Source organism: Sinohyriopsis cumingii, chromosome 11 (assembly GCF_028554795.1).
Source record: "Sinohyriopsis cumingii isolate HCF-2022 chromosome 11, ASM2855479v2, whole genome shotgun sequence".
Taxonomy (NCBI): Eukaryota; Metazoa; Mollusca; class Bivalvia; order Unionida; family Unionidae; genus Sinohyriopsis; species Sinohyriopsis cumingii.
In genome coordinates this window covers 1,900,604-1,924,849 of record NC_142971.1, presented here as the reverse complement: position 1 = coordinate 1,924,849, position 24,246 = coordinate 1,900,604, and the positions used below count along the sequence as shown (strand labels likewise).

General features: G+C 35.0%; 1 protein-coding gene across 3 annotated transcripts in view; it reads left to right on the top strand.

Annotated features, from left to right (window-relative positions):
* LOC149787515 (uncharacterized) overlaps nt 1-9,390 on the top strand; it is a 63,885-nt gene extending 54,495 nt beyond the window's left edge. Inside the window, exons 10-11 of one of the 3 annotated variants that reach the window (XR_016424064.1) lie at nt 2,524-5,788; nt 5,895-9,390. Coding sequence is in view for 1 of the 3 variants with exons in the window: in XM_089973642.1 (XP_089829768.1) it covers nt 2,524-2,594 (71 nt within the window). In the remaining 2 variants the exon portion in view is untranslated. Of the gene's footprint in view, nt 1-2,523 lie in introns of all 3 variants that reach the window. The other 2 variants (XR_016424065.1, XM_089973642.1) reach the window with 2 other exon arrangements.
* Nucleotides 9,391-24,246: the final 14,856 nt, after the last annotated feature.

Here is a 24,246-nt window from a genome sequence, read left to right as displayed (position 1 = left end):
CTTGTTGTCTTCACTCTTTTCTGTTACTTTTTTTATGAGCATAATCTCATGACAATTAGTTCTACATTTCATACCTTTACTGAACTTTATGAATGGCTTACACTTGGGATAACATGAAAGGCTATTGATTTTGAGATCAAACGTCAAGGTCACTACACCTGTGGACCAGCCCAGAAGGACAATGCTGACACAGGATTCCCAGCAAAGTTCTAAATACACTTTGACACCAGTTTCTTGGGTCTAACAGTCATTATGTTTTCAGCAATCCATGATAAAAAAAATTCCGTTTACTCTGACTTCATTTTTAAATCAATCATGTTAAAGGGATATGTTGGCACATTGCTTATTCAAACTATCCTGCCTTACTTAATGTTACATGTCCTCAGAATAGCCCATCTCATCCCAGATTTAATTTTGGTCACATTGTGCAGGAACCAATAAACCCACAAATATTTTTGTATTGCATAAAATGTTGTGAATTTACAGTAAGTTGCTCTGAATCCAGTTTTGCCTCTTGCTATCGGTGGGTGCTGCACCCTGCTCTCCTAGGTGGCACCCATCCCTATCTGTAGTGCACCCTCCCATCCTTGGGTGCTGCCTTGCTTTAATCTCCAGAGGTTCAAAACATTGCATATAATAACATTTATTCTGTTCAGTATGAACATCAGAATGGCATCATTTACCCCCATTTTTCACTTGCAGTGCACTTATTATCTTCAATGGCCTAGTGGTTAGAGCATCCACCTCGGGTGCGGGAGGTCATGGGTTCGCTCTCTGGCCGAGTCATACCAAAGACTTTCAAAAATGGTACAAATGCTGCCTTGCTTGGCGCTCAGCATTAAGAGGTTAGTGTTAGGACTGATCGGCGTGTTGTCAGGATAATGTGACTGGGTGGGACATCATACTTCATGTCTGCGGCATGATGCCCCAGTGCTAGACATCACTATAAACCGTTACACTGCAGACATCTTAGCGATATGACTGAAAAATTGTTAAAGCTTCGTTAATAATCCAAATCACACACACACACATTATCTTCAGTGTGCTAGTGGATTGCATACAATTGCACTCTTTCACAATGATGGTGCCTTCATTTTACTGCACATAACATGCCTTGATAGCCTTTTTTATTTTCCATCACTTTCAGTCACAGAAACATTGATCTAATGACCAAGACAAACTAATAGAACCAAGGATCGTATTTGAGTTTTATATCTGCTAAATAAACTGACTTATGATTTGGAAAGATTTCTGAAAAGCATATGTCACTGAACAGGACTGTTATGAGTGCAAAATTATGGTAGCTTTCATAATAGGTAAGCATGAAAATAGAAAATAAACAGTCCTGTAGAACTAATATTATTGTTGTTTTTTCACTTCACAATATTATTGTTTCAAATGAATTTCTTAAGTTAGTCCATTAGAATGCTCTGTCTCAGTGTTCCTAACCTGTGGGTGTTGGGGTTATTGGAAAGGAGTCTAAGGTAAAACTGTTAGCATGTGGGGGTCTGCAACATTTTTGGAAGTTAAGAAGAAGGGGTCTTGTTACTTATAAAGGTTAGGAACAACTGCTCTATCTAAATAGAAGCTATGTCTATATTCAGATTTTATGTCAGTAATTCTAAATGTGGATTTTTAAATCATAAGAATGCATAGATAACACTTAACACTTTTATATGATTGGCCGTAGACATTGCATGATACTGTGTTATGCTTCTTTAAGCTACCAGTAAACACTTTTATATGATTGGCCGTAGACATTGCATGATACTGTGTTATGCATCTTTAAGCTACCAGTAAACAGTTTTATAAGTCTGGCAATGGGGTACACTTTTAATAGTAGAAGGTGTTGTTAAATTATCCCCCAGTATCATTTTCATTTTTAGCAAAGGCATCAGAAATAATGGTAGGAATAGTTGTAAATTTACCTTGTGCAGAGAAAGCTTTGTGTCAGTTGGGTCTGGGATTAAATTCAAGGTCACAATTGTTATAGGGGCTGTCTTGCAAGGACCAACACTATGTGCACCTGAAATATTCCATTCATAATGCACTTTTCTATTGGTCTTATACATATTTGGTTCTCACATGAGAAGCCTTTGCTTCTGTTTTTTCCATGATTTCATATGATATTGATCTGTAATAGGGTGAAAGAGTTTTACTCAGTTTTTTTCACTGTTGGAGGGTGTGTGGGTGTCAAAAAATGGATGAAATAACCTGAAGAAATGTTTGTCATTTTATTCACAGCTTATATATACATGAGCATGATTGCATTGTAATGCATCACATTGTTGGATTTTCTGTCGACATGATGAATACAGACATGGACCTTGATATACTATTTAGTGCTACCTTCATTCAGCTTTAGTTTTCACAAGAGGGAAAAGGTGTAGATAAAGAGCAGATTTAAACAAAATTATGTTGATGGTGTTTGAAACTGAAGTTCACAACACACGCACACACAACATTGGCAGGTCCTTAAAATTTAATAGACAGTCAAGTAATATAATTTCTTTCACATTTCAGATTTTAAAGTAATGAGCGAGACGTCCAGCCTGCTAACAGGACGGCCAAGAAGATACGTGCTTTCAGAATGAAGAGGTGTTCCAGTATCATGTGCAGTAGTTATCTTTTGAGCAAAGTGGACAGAATAAACAGATTTTTCAATCTGTTTATATCGCATTTGTATGAATCTTTGAATATTACTTGGATTATAATAGAAAAATTGGAGAAATACTTACAAATGAATTTAAATGGCCGCATGTCATACTTTGTAGTTTTTACAAATCATACATATATGTGATCTTCATTTCTAGATGAATCACACAAATTCCATATCTTTTGATTGTTATTACATTTATTAAGTATTGATGTATATAGTTTTATTAATTTTATGTTGAAAAGTTAAAATACAATCCTGTTTCAGAAAATATGCTTTACATTCAGTTGAAATTTGATAGTTAGTTGTACAAATTTGCTTTCCAGTTTCAACTTTTTATAGTTATTGATGTGAACATGTATTGCTTGTTAATGTAGTATTGAAAAATATTGGGCCCAAGGTCATGTGGCTCAGAATGCTTGAGCTTTCAAGGGCATTCAGTGCCACATGAATGGGGGCACCGTATTTTCTAAGACTAAGTCAATACTCATTTTATTACATACTTTAAAAAGCATATTAATTGTTCTGTTATGTTACAGAAATAACGCAGTTGAAACAAAGTATTATTTAACATTTTATTGAACATTTTACACATCCTTCAGGACACGAGTGGCTAAGTGGTTGAAAGCTCTCACCATTATGGGCCAAGTGGTCGAAAGCTCTCACCATTATGGGCCAAGTGGTCGAAAGCTCTCACCATTATGGGCCAAGCGGTCGAAAGTTCTCACCATTATGGATCACTGCCAACTCACATCTGTCTGCATGGGTTTGAATTTCGGGCTCAGCCAATGTGGGTATTTGAGAAAGTTTGCTGGTAGTTTCCCAGGTTCTTCCTCCACCGTTTATACTGGCTTCAATGTATAGTCGTCTATCATGTGCTGAAAAATGGAGTTAAACCCTATAACAACAACAACAACACATCCTTCATTGTATGAATGAAAACTGAGCACCACACAGTAATACACTCTACTGCTTTGGAAGCTTGTATATGCATGGGGTGATTCTGATTCAGATGTGAATGAAACGAATTTAAAGAAGAGGAAATGTCATTCAGCCAAATAAATACAGTGAAGTATTGGTTTTAGGAAAAGAAAGATGCATTACATAAATGATAATTGAAGATACAGTTATGAAAAGATGCACTACATAAATGATAATTGAAGATACAGTTATGAAAAGATGCATTACATAAATGATAATTGACGATACAGTTATGGATGCATTACATAAATGATAATTGACGATACAGTTATGAAAAGATGCATTACATAAATGATAATTGACGATACAGTTATGAAAAGATGAGCAAAAGATCTAGTCTTTGTGATTGTCCTAATTTAGTGTTGCTGTCATGGTGGTGCATAAATTAAAAATATGCGGTGTGTGTCAGGATTATTGTGAAGGTATTGTAACCCATTGGTCTTCGATACCACCTGAAAAGAATGTGTTTCTGCAATATTAATCCAGAGCAACAACATTTCTAAAGTATATAATAAGATATTTATAAATCACTAAACCTCATATTGGCCAATGTGAACAGAGGTCAATATAATATGTATACGGGTTCATAAAACCAACTTCATATTCATCAAAAAATCAATCGTCTGTAATTGTTGTTTTACATTATTTAAAAATTGCAGTTAAAAGGTAGAATTGTACAATTTCCATTTTGACAGTATGATGCAGAGATTTTGTCATTATGTCATCATGTAAAACTCAATCATATTACAACTTTGTAATAAGAAGAAATATTAAAAATCATGTGACATTGTACCATAAATGAAAAATCATCTCACCTAATTAGCCAACACTGACAAATCTACATTTGACAAAAATTGGCTTATATCATCAAGCAAGTGACTTAGCATATTTATTATTCCACTTCATAAGCCTTCTGAATGAAATGGTGAACTGTTAACTTGTTTAAACCAGGTGGAGTGATTGGGGTTTAATTTTACATAAATATACCTTGAATTGTAAACCATGTTGAGGGGAAGGACATGAAAGAGTACTACATCCTTATCACAAAAGTTGCATTGGTGTCTTAAACGTTTTCCTTCATGGTTTTTTGGCTAGATTTAGTGTTAAGGCTCATTTCCAAGGCACAGTTCATGTTAGAATTTTACTTTTTGATTGTATACATCTCTCATACAATGAAAGCATGTCACAGTGACCCGTATTGAATGCTTCACATTTAATGCTCAACTGTTGTGTTTAAGGTGAATTCTCTCCTAACAATACTATGAGTACTGTACAAGAGAAGGCCAATGTTACCTATACCTTTTGTTTTATTGACTAATCCAAGTTGTCGGAACTGGTAGACTGTCCTCATTTTCTTATAGTTTTGGCAAATTAAATGTTAAAGCATGAATTATGGTTATATTTTATGAGAAAAGGTTTTGTATAATGGTTTTTTACATTTTAATCCTGCATGTAGCATTTCAAATATTTAAAGGTATTATAAGCAAGGACAAAAAGCTGGATCCTCAAAACCCTTGCTCTTTTTCCTGGAAAAATAACAGGCCTGATCTATATAATTTCCATAACCACTCAGACAATGAGAGTTTGAGATGTCAGAGGAAGGAGTTCATCTCTGACAACATTTAGTGGCAGAGCTGTGTGGTGGGAAGGACTAATTATGATAGGTATTTTACATTTTGGATAACTTAACCCTAAGTGACCAAGGTTGAGATTGATATATATTTGTTGGTTTATGGATTAGTTTTAACTGCAAGTTTAACACATTAATGGCTAAAGGGTTAGGGTTAGGGTTATCATGCCAAGTCCCTTGAACACACCATAGTAGCCTGGTTGTCATCAAACTGAGGGTAATTGAATTGTGAGCAACTGCAGCTCCCTAAAAAAAAAAATGTCTTCAAATGACATGTATTTTTACCCTTGACAGGCTTTACTGTATTATTTTTAAGTTCATTTCTCAGACACTGTTCATATTATAGTCACACAGCTTAGTGATTTGGTTTGTCTTTGAGTTCTGCATCCATCCTTGCATCAGTTACCAAGTTTCTACACAATATCTTTACTTTCCAACCATTTACAGTTACCAGACTTTGTGGATTGCTTGCACTTGTGCTAAAGAAGAAGCCTATTGATTTCAGGCTCAAAAACTCATAGGTCAATATCACTTTGACAGATAATATGAACGGATTCTGCACAAAAACTCATAGGTCAATATCACTTTGACTGATAATATGAACGGATTCTGCACAAAAACTCATAGGTCAATATCACTTTGACTGATAATATGAACGGATTCTGCACAAAAACTCATAGGTCAATATCACTTTGACTGATAATATGAACGGATTCTGCACAAAAACTCGAATTTTTCACCATATTTATAATTACCAAATATTATGGATAACTTGCACTTGTGATAAGGAAGAAATCTATTGATTTCAAGTTCAAAGGGTCAGAAGTCAAGGTCGCTGTGACCAAGAGAAGAAAAATGGTTTACACTTAGCAAACTAGAATCCTTCATCATCTGCAATAAACAAACCATGGATAACACACACTTGGGATAAGAAAGAACCCAGTTGATTTTGGGCTCAATAGGTCAAATGGCTTCTGCATAATAGTTGAAGTTCTCGACCATCTGTGGACTAGCAAACTTACTGTAAGGAAGAACCCTATTGATTTGGAGTCTAAAAGTCAAGGTCCCTTGGCAGAAAAAGTAAAATATTGTTTTTGCATAATAACATTTGTTCTAAATGACATACCTCAACCTAGTGTTCTTGAAATTTCAAGGATTAACCCAGAGACTATTTCAATTGTTTAAGTTTGGTCTATATTGCAAGATTTTTTTATATATTTTCTGTTTGATAATTCATGTTACATGTATCTATATTTGCTGAGAATTTTTAATGGTTCATAATAGAGGTGCATGGCATTATCTGTATACTGGTTTACTGTAGTATTTATTTTACAGTGGTATGTACCATGGGATTTTTTCCACTGTACTGGTATTTTAGTAGTTTCTGTCAGTACTGAATGTAACAGAATTTCCCAAATTATGAATTTAATATTAACTGCGTTTTTCATGACAAAATAAGTTGTAAACAATATTTAAAAAAAATAAAACTTGTATTTGTTACAAATTAATTTTGACGATGAAAAATATAATTATGTTTATGATCCTTTAATCAATTTTTGACACGTCATGTATGACGGTGAGGTGGCCAGATGTGATGTTGTGAATGAAATTTGGGCCAAATGCAACTAATGAAAAAAAAATTGGAAGTAAAACTAGCATATGCAGATGTATCTAGTACTTTATTCCATTTAAGACTGAGAATGATTTTAACCATTTTACTAATTCAGAGCAGTTGTTTTCTGTTTAAATTTTACGTAACATCTAATGTCCACTAAATATTTTCTCGTTAAATGTTTTTTGTTTACTGGCCATCTTTGATAAATATCTTGCCCAGGTTTTGGTTTCCCAGCATATCATATCAGTACCGTAGCTCTTGAATTGTAGGCTTCAGTGTCAAAACTTCCTATTTTTATAAATGAGCAGTTTGTCTTTCACAGGGCATCAGCAATAAGTGTAATCTTAATCATCCCACAGTGTTAGATTGCTACCTGTACAGCAATTTACATTAGCAATAAGTATAAGCTTAATCATCCCCCAGTGTTAGATTGCTACCTGTACAGCAATTTACATTAGCAATAAGTGTAAGCTTTATCATCCCCCAGTGTTAGATTGCTACCTGTACAGCAATTTACATTAGCAATAAGTATAAGCTTAATCATCCCAGTGTTAGATTGCTACCTGTACAGCAATTTACATTAGCAATAAGTATAAGCTTAATCATCCCCCAGTGTTAGATTGCTACCTGTACAGCAATTTACATTAGCAATAAGTGTAAGCTTTATCATCCCACAGTGTTAGATTGCTACCTGTACAGCAATTTACATTAGCAATAAGTATAAGCTTAATCATCCCCCAGTGTTAGATTGCTACTTGTACAACAATTTACATTAGCAATAAGTGTAAGCTTTATCATCCCACAGTGTTAGATTGCTACCTGTACAGCAATTTACATTAGCAATAAGTATAAGCTTAATCATCCCACAGTGTTAGATTGCTACCTGTACAGCAATTTACATTAGCAATAAGTATAAGCTTAATCATCCCACAGTGTTAGATTGCTACCTGTACAGCAATTTATATTAGCAATAAGTGTAAGCTTAATCATCCCCCAGTGTTAGATTGCTACCTGTACAGCAATTTACATTAGCAATAAGTGTAATCTTAATCATCCCAGTGTTAGATTGCTACCTGTACAACAATTTACATTAGCAATAAGTATAAGCTTAATCATCCCCCAGTGTTAGATTGCTACCTGTACAACAATTTACATTAGCAATAAGTATAAGCTTAATCATCCCACAGTGTTAGATTGCTACCTGTACAGCAATTTACATTAGCAATAAGTGTAATCTTAATCATCCCACAGTGTTAGATTGCTACCTGTACAGCAATTTACATTAGCAATAAGTGTAATCTTAATCATCCCACAGTGTTAGATTGCTACCTGTACAGCAATTTACATTAGCAGAGCAAATTCATTCAGAAATACCACACTACAAAATGCTTCTAATATATTTATTATAGAACAGTGGTACAAGAAATATGAATGAATGGATGACAGCTTAACCTAACATTACTTATCCAAGAAAAGTAATGCTTAGACGAAAAATATTATCATTGACTTTATATTTTTATTACATTGATATAGATATGCACATCTATGTATATTAAAAAATTTAAAATTTCATTATGTTTTATTCATTAAACCTCAAAGCTAGATTTTCAGTTCTTTATATTGCAAATTTTTTGTACACTACAGCCTTAAAGCTAGAGCAATACCATATATAATCACTTTTAAGTCAGTCTGTAAACTGCATAGATCCAGATCTGCCACTACATAATGCACCTGCAGATCTGGGTCTTTGCATTTAAGAGTAATCAGTAGAACAAACAACATAGACCCTCTACCTGTGTATTATCCTTGACTTGTGAGTGTATACAAGATTCCTAGAAATAAGTAAATCTAGATTTTTTTGACAGAAATTACAGAACATTACTTTAAGCAATAGGGATTTACGATTGATAATCCTGAAATTAAGTATTTATCTGTTCGATCTTGTTGGATAATCTCTCATAGCGCCTTGCGAACTGCATTTGATGTTGTATATTTAAAATATTTATTTCTGTTATTTTTTTTTACATACTACTGCTGTGCATTTATGATGGATATCAAGACTAAAATAGTCTGCATTGTTACTGTTTATTCTATTTCATTTTTAAATGAAAGAATCAGTTGGATTTGACTGACAGTAGAAAACTTAAGAATTTGTATTTCTTCCAGTTACACCTTTCCCTCGATAACTTGTGCACAATTAGGTCCAAAAAGCAGTATAAGCAAGGGTGTTAAATACACCTCAACAATTTAAGGGGATGCCATCCCCACAGGACATCAATGAAATGTGGGTTGGGTGGGATGTAATGGTGCTGTTTAATGGCTAATACTTGTTTTATAACCATTTAGGAAATAATTGTAAAGAAAGAGGTTTTTTATAATGAAGTTGTTGGCTTTTTTGTGTAAATTATCCTTTATTTTAGATACCCAACATCTGCAACATCATTTTGAACATTTTTCAAGAGGTTTCAACAACATCATGTGTACATAAAAACATCTGGTATAATTTCACTTGTTTTTTGTTGTCAATTAACCACAGAACAAAATTCCTTTTCTTCAGAAACTAGGAACATTTATTTGTGAAACAACTGTCAAAACTAAATTTGTTATATTAGTAAAATATTGTTGCTGTGATATTAGAGCAAGTAATAGTGAAACTTCTCATCCTTGAAGAGATCTCAAAGTGCCAACTGAGGAACTTTAAGTTCACTGTTAAACTCTGGAAGTTGCTTTACCCTAATGAGCCTTATCTGTGAAACAAAGCTTTTTATTCACCAAGTACAGATTTGGCTTTATTGCATTGCTATATTTCATCACATTTGTAAATAAGTAAACTAATTTAAGGTCGCTTAAATTATATTATATAGTACATAATAATATTTAAAAGAGTTTGATTAATTTTTTTTTTCACCTTGTAACTTTTTAAAAATTTCTACTCCATTTGATTGGATACAAACAATGTAATTAATGTGTTAATACAAAGCAGATCTGCTGGTAACTGAAAGTAATAATACAACAAATACCTCTGGAATCAAGCAAGGCCCATTGGCTATATTTGTCATGTTCATTTTTTATATTTTAAAAAAAAATTACTTCTGTATTCATGTGATATACAAGGTAACATTTGGAGAAAGTTTAATGTCAATACAAAAATATACTCCTTTCAAACTTTTGAAAGTTCTTGAAAACTATGTAAAACTTGGCTGTTATGAACCATGGATAAGCCTCATTCTTGGAACATCCTCATTCTTGGAACATCCTTTCCTCTTTTGGTAGGTTTTCTTACCCAAATACATGAAGGTTCTATCTATATACAGTTGTTATTTGTGAACAGGTTCTTCTGGTTTGATTGAAGAAATACATATAATATTTTCTTAATCCAATAACAGAATTTAAACTGAACCATTTCAAATGCATGCTGACTGAAATCGGCACACAACTTTTGGCAGATCATATGATTTTAGATGGTCTTGCCTGTAAATGGTGAGACATGGGTATCACTTTTCTGGCAGTGTTGGTGATATTAGTATCATCATCAACAACACTAATGTGTTGTAAGTGTTCAGCTTTTTTTTATCCATGCATATTTATGGTATCACCCTGAACCCATTTTGTGTCATCAGTAAATAGTGTTTTAATCTTTTCAAATGTCCCATGAGACAGACTTCAGTCAAACCTGGAGAGATCATCCTGGCATAAAGGTGTTTCAAGTTTTCACAAATGGGTCTGCTTTCAGCTGTTTATCAAACATTGCAATTATTACAGACAGATTTGTGCGCAATACTTCATTGTACACACTGACTGTTTTTAACACTGGTATTTCTCTTAAAGCTTAGTTGGTTGAAAGGGCTTCTTTTGGTCATCTGACATGTACAGAATACTTCTGTATCAAGGCCAATGTCTGACGACTTGTAAATCTACCTAGATTCACACAACATTATGGCCCATTGCCATTTTGAATTACAGGGCTAAATTTTCTCTGCTTTGGCTCTTAGGGTTGATGTCGGGTGGGTGAGTTGTCTTGGGTAACGAACAGTTTCAAATTACTGGTAGCTATTATTTCATCACAGTTGATATTAGTTTCAAATTCATAAAGACTGGTTGATAACCTTCAGAATAAGTCATCACTATTACTCTCCACTAATACAATGTCAGTATCTAAAACAAAGATTTAGATTTTGTACAAGTTAATAGGAATATAAAATCTTAACAAAAAGTCTTGTTATGGTTTATAATTGCAAATATATTTTTCTTTAAAGCAGCACTCCCTTACAAAATGATTCTAAACTGAAATAAAGGCATGGCACGATTCTTTGTCCCTTGTAATAAAGAATGGTGAATGTTTTGCAGAATCACACACCAAGAAAATAGGGAAATCCAGGAGGTCCAGTACACATCCGACAGATTAATGACGTGTAAATAAAGTTGGGTGATTTTTTTTAGCATGGTCACCATGCACGCATAAAAAAACCATCAGAAAGGTCAGCATGATGCATACAACTGTATACAGCCAACACAAACAATTAACTCTACGGTTGGTAAAATCAATTGCAGAGCGTGTGCTCTCACTGTTCCAATATTACTACCAGATGATTTCTACCCAACCTGAAGCCTGTTCTACTTCAAAATGTGTATCAGACTTAATCCGGAACCAAAACAGTCCTGCAAATAGTGCCATTCAGACCACCATGGCTATTTGTGCAAGATAAAAATATGATCCACAAAACTGACCTCGAAATTGCAAGTGGCACAAACTGAGTCTAGTTTTCCAAAATTACAAGTTGCAAAACGTAATCAATACCATTTTTAGTCTTCAAGAAGATGTTTTTGTTCACTGCATGCTGTAGAAAAATAAGACACATAATGGTTAAAATTAATACTGTTCAATTCTTGTAACATTTAAAAACAGACTCACTCATCATAACCTACTATTTCACCACTCTTTCCTTATCTGTATTTTATAAACGTCTGCAATATTGTATGCACACCACACACATTAAGTTTAATAAGAATCTCATTCTGCCTTAACTAGCTCTTTAGTGGCTGTTCACTGTATTTTTAATTCTACTAAGATACAATGGATAATTGTACTTTGTTTCTTTTACAAAAGAATGGCTCATTCACAACATGAAAGATGCAATCTTTATCGTACTTCCCTTGCGAAAGTTAAAAGGCAGAAAGCTATACCATATTTACTAGCTTAAAAGTCGACATATTCAATTCATGCAGAGTAGGGGTTGTCTAAGCAAGACATGCATAATATTTGATAAATCTAGAAGTACTATTGGAAACTCAATATGTTTGCAGCATGTACAAATACTGTCAATTCAAACATTTGTTATACTTTCCAGCCACTATTTCTATTCTGAAATACATTGGTGTGCTCTGTGTTCATCAGTATCATGATGGTGTTTATTACACAATAGTTGAATCTCCAGTTATTTGGATTTAAATAATTTGAAACCATTGCTGGTAAATTAAACATTATTGACTGCAAAATAACGTATCTGTCAATGTTGTTAGTAGCAAGTATATTTGGTTTCCATTTTCATGCAAGTCCAAACAACATGTACAGTGTATTTGTATTATATGTTGTGTTTTGCTGTGTTTGTTTGATGCAACAAAAGTTCTGATTTATATTTTCTTTTTCCATAAGCTAGGTCTAATTCCCAAGTGATATTTCCCGAAGATATCTGCAAGTGCACATGGGCTTATGAGCCCTTATCTTGTAATGACAGCACTGACTTTGTTTTCAAGTTGACAATCCTTTTGATTGAGCCACACATTTTATACTTGTTCAGTGCCAAGTAGAGTGCTACAGCTCCATATGCATATTTGAATTTAATACTTGTTCAGTGTCAGATAACAGAGGGTGGCTGTTGGAACTCCCTGTGCCAACAGATCTGGTTGTGTCTGGTTTGTTACAACAAAGACCCTGATCTGCCATCACATAATGTGCCAACAGATCTGGTTGTGCCTGGTTTGTTACAACAAAGACCTTGACCTGCCATCACATAATGTGCCAACAGATCTGGTTGTGCCTGGTTTGTTACAACAAAGACCCTGATCTGCTGGTGCATTATATTTTTTGCAGTTGGACTCCATTTATAAGCGAGTATATGGTAAATTGTTCTGGGATGAGGTTCCAGTTTTTAAACTAAGCTAGTAAGGTTAATACTGGATGTGCAGAACTGAGAATACTATATAATGATGAATTTACATGGACTCATTGGGTCTTTTTCTTCACATTATTTTACTTGTTTCAAACTATACCCAAACTGTTAAACTGAATAAATAAAAACAACCACAATGTTTTCCGAAAGAGACTCTGGCACCAGTTATACCTATAAAGTATCTTTCAGAAATTTTACACAGTCACTTGCAGAAAGACTAATTTGTACAGGAATTTCTTTATCTACTATCATCTGCTATAAATTATAATTAGAACTAAAACTGACACTCAGTTACCTGCTAAAAATGAGTTCTTGTGCCATCATGGATCATGCCAGAACACCGACAAAAACACATGTATGCATTTTGCTGATAAATAAAACCTGCCCACAAGTACTTCAATGCAGACTATTGTAAATATTGTAACCATTATATTTACTAATTTGCAAATTTTCCAGAAGAGAAAGAGATGACAGTGTGGAATATTATCACATCATTTATAATTGAGGGTGGGACACATCAATTATGAACAACTTAATCAATTTCAAGACCCATGTCAGAACAAAAATGTTTTGGAATGCTCGATACAGTAAAATTTTTATCAACACCATGACAAGCATTACAATAAGTTCATATACATGTTATATGCTTTATGTCCACATTTCATTAAATCTGCACTCATCCTTCTATTCCAGATGATTCAAATATTTGAATGTAGATTTGTTGGAACATGACATAATGGGACATACATCAGAGTAAGATCAGCAATTACAATAAAGTCATCCAGTGGGTAAGGTCACCCTTTACAAAAAAGGACATCATACAGAGTAAGGTCAGGCATTACAATGAGGTCATCCAATAGAGTTAGGTCAGGCTTTACAATGAGGTCATCCAACAAAGTAAGGTCAGGCTTTACAACGAGGTCATCCAATAGAGTAAGGTCAGGCATTACAATGAGGTCATCCAATAGAGTAAGGTCAGGCTTCACAATGAGGTCATCCAAAAAAGTAAGGTCAGGCTTTACAATGAGGTCATCCAATAGAGTAAGGTCAGGCATTACAATGAGGTTATCCAATAGAGTAAGGTCATGCTTCACAATGAGGTCATCCAAAAAAGTAAGGTCAGGCTTTACAATGAGGTCATCCAATAGAGTAAGGTCAGGCTTTACAATGAGGTCATCCAATAGAGTAAGGTCAGGCTTCACAATGAGGTCATCCAACAAAGTAAGGGCAGGCTTTACAATTGGGTCATCCAATAGAGTAAGGTCAGGCTTTACAATGAGGTCATCCAATAGAGTAAGGTCAGGCTTTACAATGAGGTCATCCAAGAGAGTAAGCTTAGGCTTTACAATGAGGTCATCCAATAGAGCATGGTCAGTCTTTACAATGGGGTCATCCAATAGAGTAAGGTCAGGCATTACACTGAGGTCATCCAATAGAGTAAGGTCAGGCTTTACAATATGGTCAACCTGCAGGGTAAGGTCAGGCTTTACAATGGGGTCATCCAACAAAGTAAGGTCAGTCTTTACAATGAGATAATCCAATAGAGTAAGGTCAGGCTTTATAATGGGGTCATCCAACAGAGTAAGCTCAGGCTTTACAAATCATCCAATTGATACAAATGTGCTGTAAGTTTTAAATGACTACAATTAGTGATCAAGTAAAGAATTTTATTGAGTCATAACTCTTAGTCTATGTTCAGTACTGGATTAAAAAACAATATTGGTCCTGACATTATGAAAATCTAGAAATACTTTTTATTATGGAATAAAAACTTCCAGGTTCTTTGTCTGGATATTTGGAATAATTCTGTGAAATACATTGGGAAGTGTTTAAGGGGAAAATTATTGGTTTATTGGGGATTTTTTATGTGGTTTGTTTTGGTGCTTTTAAAACAATGCATATTTCAGACATTTTTATGTGGCAATACCTTTGTTAGGTATTGAGTGGCTTGTGTTATTCTTGTACTATTTTTTTTAATATTTCTTTTTAATACTTTTCATCAGTCCAAATTATTGATTAAATTTAATCCTCAGTATGTGTTATTTTGCTTATTTAAAAAGCTTGTTTTATTCGAATTTATGAATTCTGCATTATAAAGTTGTTTTATTGTTTTTAATTTTGTACCACAGCATAACCTCAAACCTATGATTTTCAAAAGTCACAATCAAAAGTTATTTCCCTTCTAGCATCTGTAGATGGTGAAGATATATTATTCCATAAAATAATTCCCGAATGAGAAATGAGCACCATGAATGGCACACTGTACACTTTCCCCATGTTTAATTGTCTTCCATACAGATAACTGACATGTAGGAGCAGAAACCATTTTTCTTCTTTCAGTCACAGTAACCTTGAACTTCAACCATCTGACCCAAAATTGATTTGACTTCCTTACCAAATGAGCAAGCCATCCACAAACTTTAGTAACTGATTATTTTGCAGAAACTATTTTTCTTCTTTCACTCCCTGTGAATTTGACTTTTCATCTTTCAACCCCAAAATCAATAGGCTCTTTCCTTACCCAAAGTACAAGTCACGTACAAAGTTTAGTAAATAAAGATCTTGGACTGCTTGAGTTATTATGCATAAAATGAAGTTGGTGACATACAGATGAAGATACAATATAATACTCTCTACCTTACAATGGGTATATCAAATAAGTAAAATGGTCAAATATTCATACTTTAGAGGGACTTTTCTTTCTATAATAAACCTTCTGGGTGAAAAAGATTTTTCAAAAACTTTATACGCACATTGGGAAATCCCCCAACACTTTGGTCAATGAGTAACTTTTGTCTCAGGATTTCTTTCAATCACCTTTTTTCAACTGTTCACATTTTTCTGTTTATATGAAGTTAATATGCCAATAAGTTTATTCATTTAGTTATTTAGACATAAAAGGCTCTTAGTAACATTAGTTTGTTTTCTACCGTAAAATAAAGAACTTTAACATCCCTTTATATCCTGGTACTAGAATTCACCCATGATTGGCATTTAACACATGACTGGTTTGGGTTTTGACCATTCGGCTCTTCAATCTTCAGGGATGCCACTAACACCTTGTGTTTTTTATGGGCAAAGTATGATGATGATCCAATGGATGCATATTGGAGATATATCATTTCAGTGATGATCCATTGCATGCACACAGGAGATATATCCTTTCAGTGATGATCCACTGGATGCATACATGAGATCCTTTCAGTGATGATCCACTGGATGCATACACGAGATCCTTTCAGTGATGATCCATTGGATGCATACATGAGGTATATCCTTTCAGTGATGATCCATTGGATGCATACATGAGATATATCCTTTCAGTGATGATTCATTGGATGCATACATGAGATATATCCTTTCAGTGATGATTCATTGGATGCATACAGGAGATATATCCTTTCAGTGATGATTCAATGGATGCATACAGGAGATATATCCTTTCAGTGATGATCCATTGGATGTATACAGGAGATATATCCTTTCAGTGATGATCCATCGGATATAAACAGGAAATATATCCATTCAGTGATGATCCATTGGTTGCATACTGGAGGTATATCCTTTCAGTGATGATCCATTGGATGCATACTGGAGATGTATCCTTTCAGTGATGATCCATTGGATTCATACTGGAGATACATCCTTTCAGTGATGATCCATTGGATGCATACAGAAGATATATCATTTCAATGATCCATTGCATGCATACTAGAAATGTATCCTTTCAGTGATGATCCATTGCATGCATACTGGAGATAAATCCTTTCAATGATCCATTGCATGCATACTAGAGATGTATCCTTTTAATGATGATCCATTGCATGCATACAGGAGATATATCCTTTCAGTGATGATCCATTGGATGCATACATGAGATATATCCTTTCAGTGATGATCCATTGGATGCATACATGAGACCTATCCTTTCAGTGATGATCCATTGGATGCATACATGAGATATATATCCTTTCAGTGATGATCCATTGGATGCATACAGGAGATATATCCTTTCAGTGATGATCCATGGCATGCATACTGGAGATACATCTTTTCAGTGATGATCCATTGGATGCATACAGGAGATATATCCTATCAGTGATGATCCATTGGATGCATACAGGAGATATATCCTTTCAGTGATGATCCATGGCATGCATACTGGAGATACATCCTTTCAGTGATGATCCAATGGATGCATACAGGAGATATATCCTTTCAGTGATGATCCATTGGATGCATACAGGAGATATATCCTTTAAGTGATGATCCATGGCATGCATACTGGAGATACATTTTTCAGTGATGATCCATTGGATGCATACAGAAGATATATCATTTCAATGATCCATTGCATGCATACTAGAGATGTATCCTTTAAATGATGATCCATTGCATGTATACTGGAGATAAATCCTTTCAGTGATGATCCATTGGATGCATACATGAGACATATCCATTCAGTGATGATCCATTGGATACATACTGGAGATAAATCCTTTCAGTGATGATCCATTGGATGCAAACTGGAGATAAATCCTTTCAGTGATGATCCATTGGATGCATACTGGAGATAAATCCTTTCAGTGATGATCCATTGGATGCATACATGAGATGTATCCATTCAGTGATGATCCAATGGATACATGAGATAAATCCTTTCAGTGATGATCCATTGCATGCATACATGAGATACATCCTTTCAGTGATGATCCATTGGATACATACTGGAGATACATCCTTTCAGTGATGATCCATTGCATGCATAGTGTAGATGTATCCTTTTAATGATGATGCATTCAGTGATGATCCATTGGATGTATACTGGAGACCTGATATATCCTTTCATTGATCATGATCCATTGCATGCATACTAGAGATGTATTCTTTCAGTGGTCATGATCCACAATGCATACTGGAGGTATATCCTTTCAGTGATGTCAATTCATTGGATGCATACTGAAGATATATCCTTTAAATACTGCCATGTCTCATCATTGTAACATTGTAGACAATCTGTACTCATGATAAAAAGACCAACTATATCAGAGAAGGAGACAAAGCAAAACTGAACACAAACACAGACATGTAAAGGTTGGTCACTATGACATACTTTTGTTGGTGGTGAGTAGCACTTAACAAGGGGCATGTATACATCAAATCACATGAGGTACCTTCATAAAGTTTGTTGCCAAATGAACAAAAAACTTAAGAAACGTGTGTATTTTGCAAGTGTCTAAGATCTTGTGTTGCCTTTTTCGTTTTTTCTGTTAATTGAAAGCATCAGTAACATAACATTGGTGCAGCTTTTCTAATTTAAGTGCAGTTGGGTTATTGCCTTTGTTATTCATTCAGGGAACAATACCAAACAAGGAAGAATTCCTTAAATATATATTGCGTTGCTGAAGTCTAGGACTTAAATTAGTCTGTAATATTTAGGAGTTACTTCCCTTGGACTATCTCAGCACCTACAGTTGGACATGTTTTCATACCATTAAGTTTTCCTTTGATAGTTTTATAAAACAATATCCCTCCAACTGAATATTCTATTACAGAATTTTTATTTCAACTATACAAAATGTATCCTCCTCCTGCCTCTACAAAAACAGGTTATGATGATGATGGTGTAACAAACTACATACATTATTCGTACTTATGCAGTAATGTTCATAGAATGCAATCACTAGGCACTCTCGGAGGTTTTACAGTTGTCATTGAGAAGAGTCCATGGTAAAAGTGGTAAGGGATAAACAACCACTATCCTACAGATTACTTAATTTATTGACAATAGAATGGGTGATTTATGTTGCACATCTTTTGAGCACTGCTTAGGAAAAGTCCATTAGGCTAATTTGAATAGGTAGAGTACACAAAGTGGAACAGCCCAATTTATTGGAAGCTAGGGAAATCAGAGATAAATGCTGAAGGAAAGTTGGGTATTAAACTTCATTGCTTTGCAATGGTTTTCAAAACCATCCTGTAAAAGATTTTGACTGGTTTGTGAGAGTGCAACGATTCTTTAAGTCTGATTTTATTTCTTGTATGTAATCATGAAAAATCAAACCATGAATATTTCTGGGGTTTGAACGATAAAGTTAGGAGCTGTATGGAAGTGTGATGGCAAAACATCAAAATGCTGCTGTCATCTAACATCACAAATACCAATATTTGACATGATAACTAATGTGGCGGTTGCATCTTTGACATTCCCTTGTAGCAATGCAGATGCAGAAAGAAATAATTTTTAGCACTCAAATAAATTCAACAAGATTTTAGTTTGAGGAAGTATAAATGACAATATCTTCTAATCTTAATGAGTGCAAAGAATAAAATGAATACAACCTGTGTCTTCTTCAAAACCTCAAATGAACTACTACTGAGGGCAGCAAAGTCTGCATATTCCAAGTTTATGCTGTATTCCACTGCCCCAACAATACTGACAGCTGGAATTCATGACTAAATCATAAATGATTTAAAGTGGGTGCTAACTGACTTCTGATTTTGTTTAATAATGGATTTTAAAGACAGAAACTTGGTGTATTTTTGGGCCTCATCATTATAGAGTTATTACCCCTGCCCATCCATCAATCTGTCAAACCCTTGGCTTAGTCTTGTGTTTATGTCATTTCGGCACTGTGGTGGGGCATCAGTGTTTCACAAACACACATACAGTTGTATGTACTGTCTGTGATTGTGTGTGTGCATTGTGTGAGTGGTGATATATATATGAAAATGTCAAGTCTAACAGATTGCTTTGTTTGGATGTATATTAATCTCTTTAAAAAAACAGTTACCATATTTTAATTTATTCAAATTTGAATTCCAGTTAAATATTCTATATCTTTGTTTGGCTAGATAATTTTTTAAAAAATTTCAATGCTGTGTACTTGGTTCACATACAATGCACACATACACAAACATTGGGACCACACAACCAACTTTATGAGTGTCAAAACTCTCCACCGTTGTCCACAGATATGCAGATAACTAATAGTACGTCAAATGATGAGTGCAACATCAATATTATAGTAATCATAATAATAGTAATCATCATCATCATCAGTCCCGTAGCCTGGAACACAGTTGGGGCACTGCACAAGACCTAACAATCAGCTTCCTCCATTCCTCATGATTTTCTGTCTTTCGCAGTAAGTCCCTCAATGTCTAGCCTGTCCACTCTCGAATGTTATCTTCCCACCTCTTTTTTTGCCTGCCTCTCTTTCTTCTTCCTTGTACATTGCCTTGTAGGATTGTCTTGGCAAGACCTGATGATCATTAGACATGCCCATACCACTGCAGTTTCCTTTTATTCACTATGATCAGAGGTCATCGTGAGGCCCAATGGCTTGTCTTATCCTTTGACATATTTATTCATTGGTGATATGGGCTTTGTATGTGACGCCGAGGATCTTTCGGAAACATCTCATCTCTGTAGCCTGTATCCTTTTCTCCAAGTCCACTGTTATGGTCCATGATTCACAGGCATAGAGAAATATGGAGATCACCAGTGAGTGCATCAGTCTGTTTGAGCTGAGTGCAATGTTCTTGTCCTTCCAGATGGGCCTCAGTTCTGTCAGCACTGCTGTTGTCTGTGCAATCCTGGGGAGTATTTCAGTCTTCGATCCTTCATCTGTTACAGTTGCCCCCAAATACTTGAAGCTGTGGACTGTTTCTAGCTTTGTAGTGCAGATGCCCTTGATGTTGTTAGTCATCATTTTGGTCCTCTCTGCACTAATTTCCATGCAATAGGCTGCAGAGGTTTTGTCAAGTCTCTCTACTAAGCTAGCTAATTCTTGCTCATTTTCTGCTAGTCCATCAATGTTATCAGCAAAATGTAAGTTCGGTGATTGTTCTGCCTCCAATGCTGACTGTCCCTGTATGCTTATCAAGCACGTCTGCCATGATTCTCTCCAGAAAGATGTTGAATAGTGTGGGAGAGAGCAAACAGCCTTGTCTGACCCCAACAGTTGTTCTGAACCGGTCCCCTATGCTGCCGTTGAAGAATACTGCACTGGTGGCCTTGTCATAGAGGTGCTCTATTATGGTGATGAGGATGGCATTGATATTGTACAGTCTCATGGTTGCCCACATGGCTGCCTGCCCTACCCTGTCTAATGCCTTCTTGAAATCCATGAAGACGTGGTACAGATCTTGCTGGTGCTGGAGGTACTTCACACAATATCATGAGGTTGAAGATCTGCTCTGTTGTGATAGTAATAAAACTACTAATTCCAATATGTAATAATAGTAATATTCTTTTCAGAAATGTTTATGTATATCTTCAATTTCTCCTTGGGATCTAGAATAAGTCTGATGCATCGTATCGCATGTTTGAAGAAGTAACTAATGACGGAAACCTGTTTCCTGTTGGAGATGACCTGTGCTGATATTCCAACACTGGTTTGGACATTTAAAAAAGAAAACAGTTTATAAAGAGAAATGTTGAACTTGTATTTTAATAATTTTACCCTTTTTTTGTCTTTATCTATGCCCTGTATGCCTTTTTGCTGGGTGGGAGGGTTTGTTTTAATCATTCATTCTTTGTTTAATGGTATATATTACTTTGGCTGGGTGGGAGGTTTTGTTTTTATCATTCATTCTTTGTATAATGGCATATATTACTTTTGCTCGATGCATTTTTCTTGGGATGTGGCAATAATTTTTGTCCTTGCCTTTTTCACAACTAAGTTTAGATCAGCACTATATAGTCAAGATTGTGCTGATGTGCAGGTAAACCATACAAATACATGTACTACATATGCTGGTGTTCAAAGTATTAATGCATTAATGTTTACTGGATGCTATGATAAAAGCTACAGGCATTTATGTACATGCAGGGATTAAATTTGTATGCCTGTCAGCTTAATCATTCATATTCTGAAGTATCTTCCAACTATAAAGTAAATGCTTTGCATGGATTTGGACAAAAAGGTAAATTTTTTCCATGGATCACATATGCAAATTAACAGTGTTTGGAAATCGATTGTAAATAAGGGTGTTTAATTTTCAATTACAATATTAAAAGCGGTTGAAGGTGTTGAATGTTTGTATGTATAGACCCCCACCATCTATAAACATAATAACATGAATAGTGTTTATCTTCAAGTTATCGGACCTGCTGACCATACAAAGATCTTCCCAATAAGGCAGTATACATTTTTCTGTAAGTTAGACCAATTTTCAGTAACATGCAATAAAATGTTTTGACAGCTTGTGAAACATGCATTTTAAAAGTTTGCAAGTGTGGACTTAATGCTCAATAATTTAGTTTCACAACCTTATGGGAAGGCTTGATGTTGATCATCCATTGTCTGACATCAATCCATCCATTAATTTTGTTATCCTCCTATCCTATCTGAAGGATTGCCTTGAAACTTTGCACACATATTCATCCCATGATCTAGTTAGTCCTTAATAAAAGCTGCACTGCTTGCACATCCAGTATGCCTTCCAGTGTGGCCATCTTGAAAATCTTGTTCTTGCTTCTCTTCCTTATTGGATGGTCATATCAATATGGGTTTTCACAAAAAGACATGACATCTAGTTGGCCCTAAATGAAATTGGTGTTGATGTGACCTCCAATATTGCCATCACTGGCTGTCTTGAACATCTTGCTAATGCTACTCCTCCTGGAGGGGTTTTTGCTAAAAGGTTTTGTGTCAAGTCTAATAGAACCTAAAAATGCTGCAGATCTGACATCCAATATGTCTGTCATAGACTCTGCAGATCTGACATCCAATATGTCTGTCATAGACTCTGCAGATCTGACATCCAATATGTCTGTCATAGACTCTGCAGATCTGACATCCAATATGTCTGTCATAGACTCTGCAGATCTGACATCCAATATGTCTGTCATAGACTCTGCAGATCTGACATCCAATATGTCTGTCATAGACTCTGTGTTGAAAATATTATTCTTACTCCTCCTCAACATAAAGTCAAACTGAGATGCATTTTCTACTAGAAGATTCTGTATAATATTGTTGGATCTAAAAAAAAAAAATGGTGCCGATCTGACATCCAATATGGTGTCACTATATGGATGCATCTTGAAAAGCTTGTTATCCTTACTCCTCCTCAGCAGAAAGTCAGTCAACATGAGGTTTCCACCAGACGACTCTTTATGATATCTAGTTGCATCCAAATGAAAATATAACCTCCAATGTGGCTGCCACAGCTTCCATCTTGAAAATCTTGTTATTGCTACTCCTCCTAGATGGATGATCATACTGATATCTAGTTTTTACCAAAAGACTTCTCCTAACATTTAGTGGAAACTAAATGAAAATGGTGAGATCTGACATCCAATGATTGTTAATCCTCTTTAACTCATTCATCCCCTGCAATGTTATCACAATTACTACTGCTATGCATCCATCATCACTAAGCTGTCTAGTTCCGTGTGCCCCACAGAGTATTTAACTGTTTGGAAACTTTTGTAACCATCATATGAATTCATTCTTAATTTCTCTTCTTATATCCAATAAAAATCCATGAAATATTCACCAGTTGTTCCAAATAAATGCACCTACATATTCATGTATTTCTTGTGTTATTTGCTCAAGCCTTTCACAAGTTATTTATACTCTATTTATAAAAATTTGTGCATCATTTTTAGATTGACGATTCAGTCTCAGAGACTTCCATGTCCATGCCTTAATCTTGTAAAATATCCAACTGCCAAACATATCTTTCCTCTGCTTGCTCAACATTTTCAAGATCAAACCTGAGAAACTCTTTTTTTCCACTATCACAATCATCAAATATCAATCTAAACTATTGTTCACTATTTTTTCATCAATGAAACACGTGTAGTAAAAGTGCTCTCAATTTGCAACCATGGCTTCTAAATTTACACAAAAGAAAAGAAACTCATTTTTTATTGGTTTAAAGTCATCAGATTCTTGGAAAAACCCAGTCTGTAGCCAGTCAGAGACGTTTTTACTACTACATTCACCACAACCGTAAGCAATATTGACCACTGAATGCAGTAAACAAGCCACAAATATAGGTGGGATTGGCCAGTGCATGCTGAAAACAGATCATGAGTATTGGCAGGTTTAGAACTGAATAAGTTAGCAAATGGCCATATTCACCAAAAGCTTTCTGATAATGATGCTTAGTTGGTTATATAAATGAAAATGGTGCTGATCATTCAGTATGCAGCAGTTAAAAGGATGAAATGGCCTTA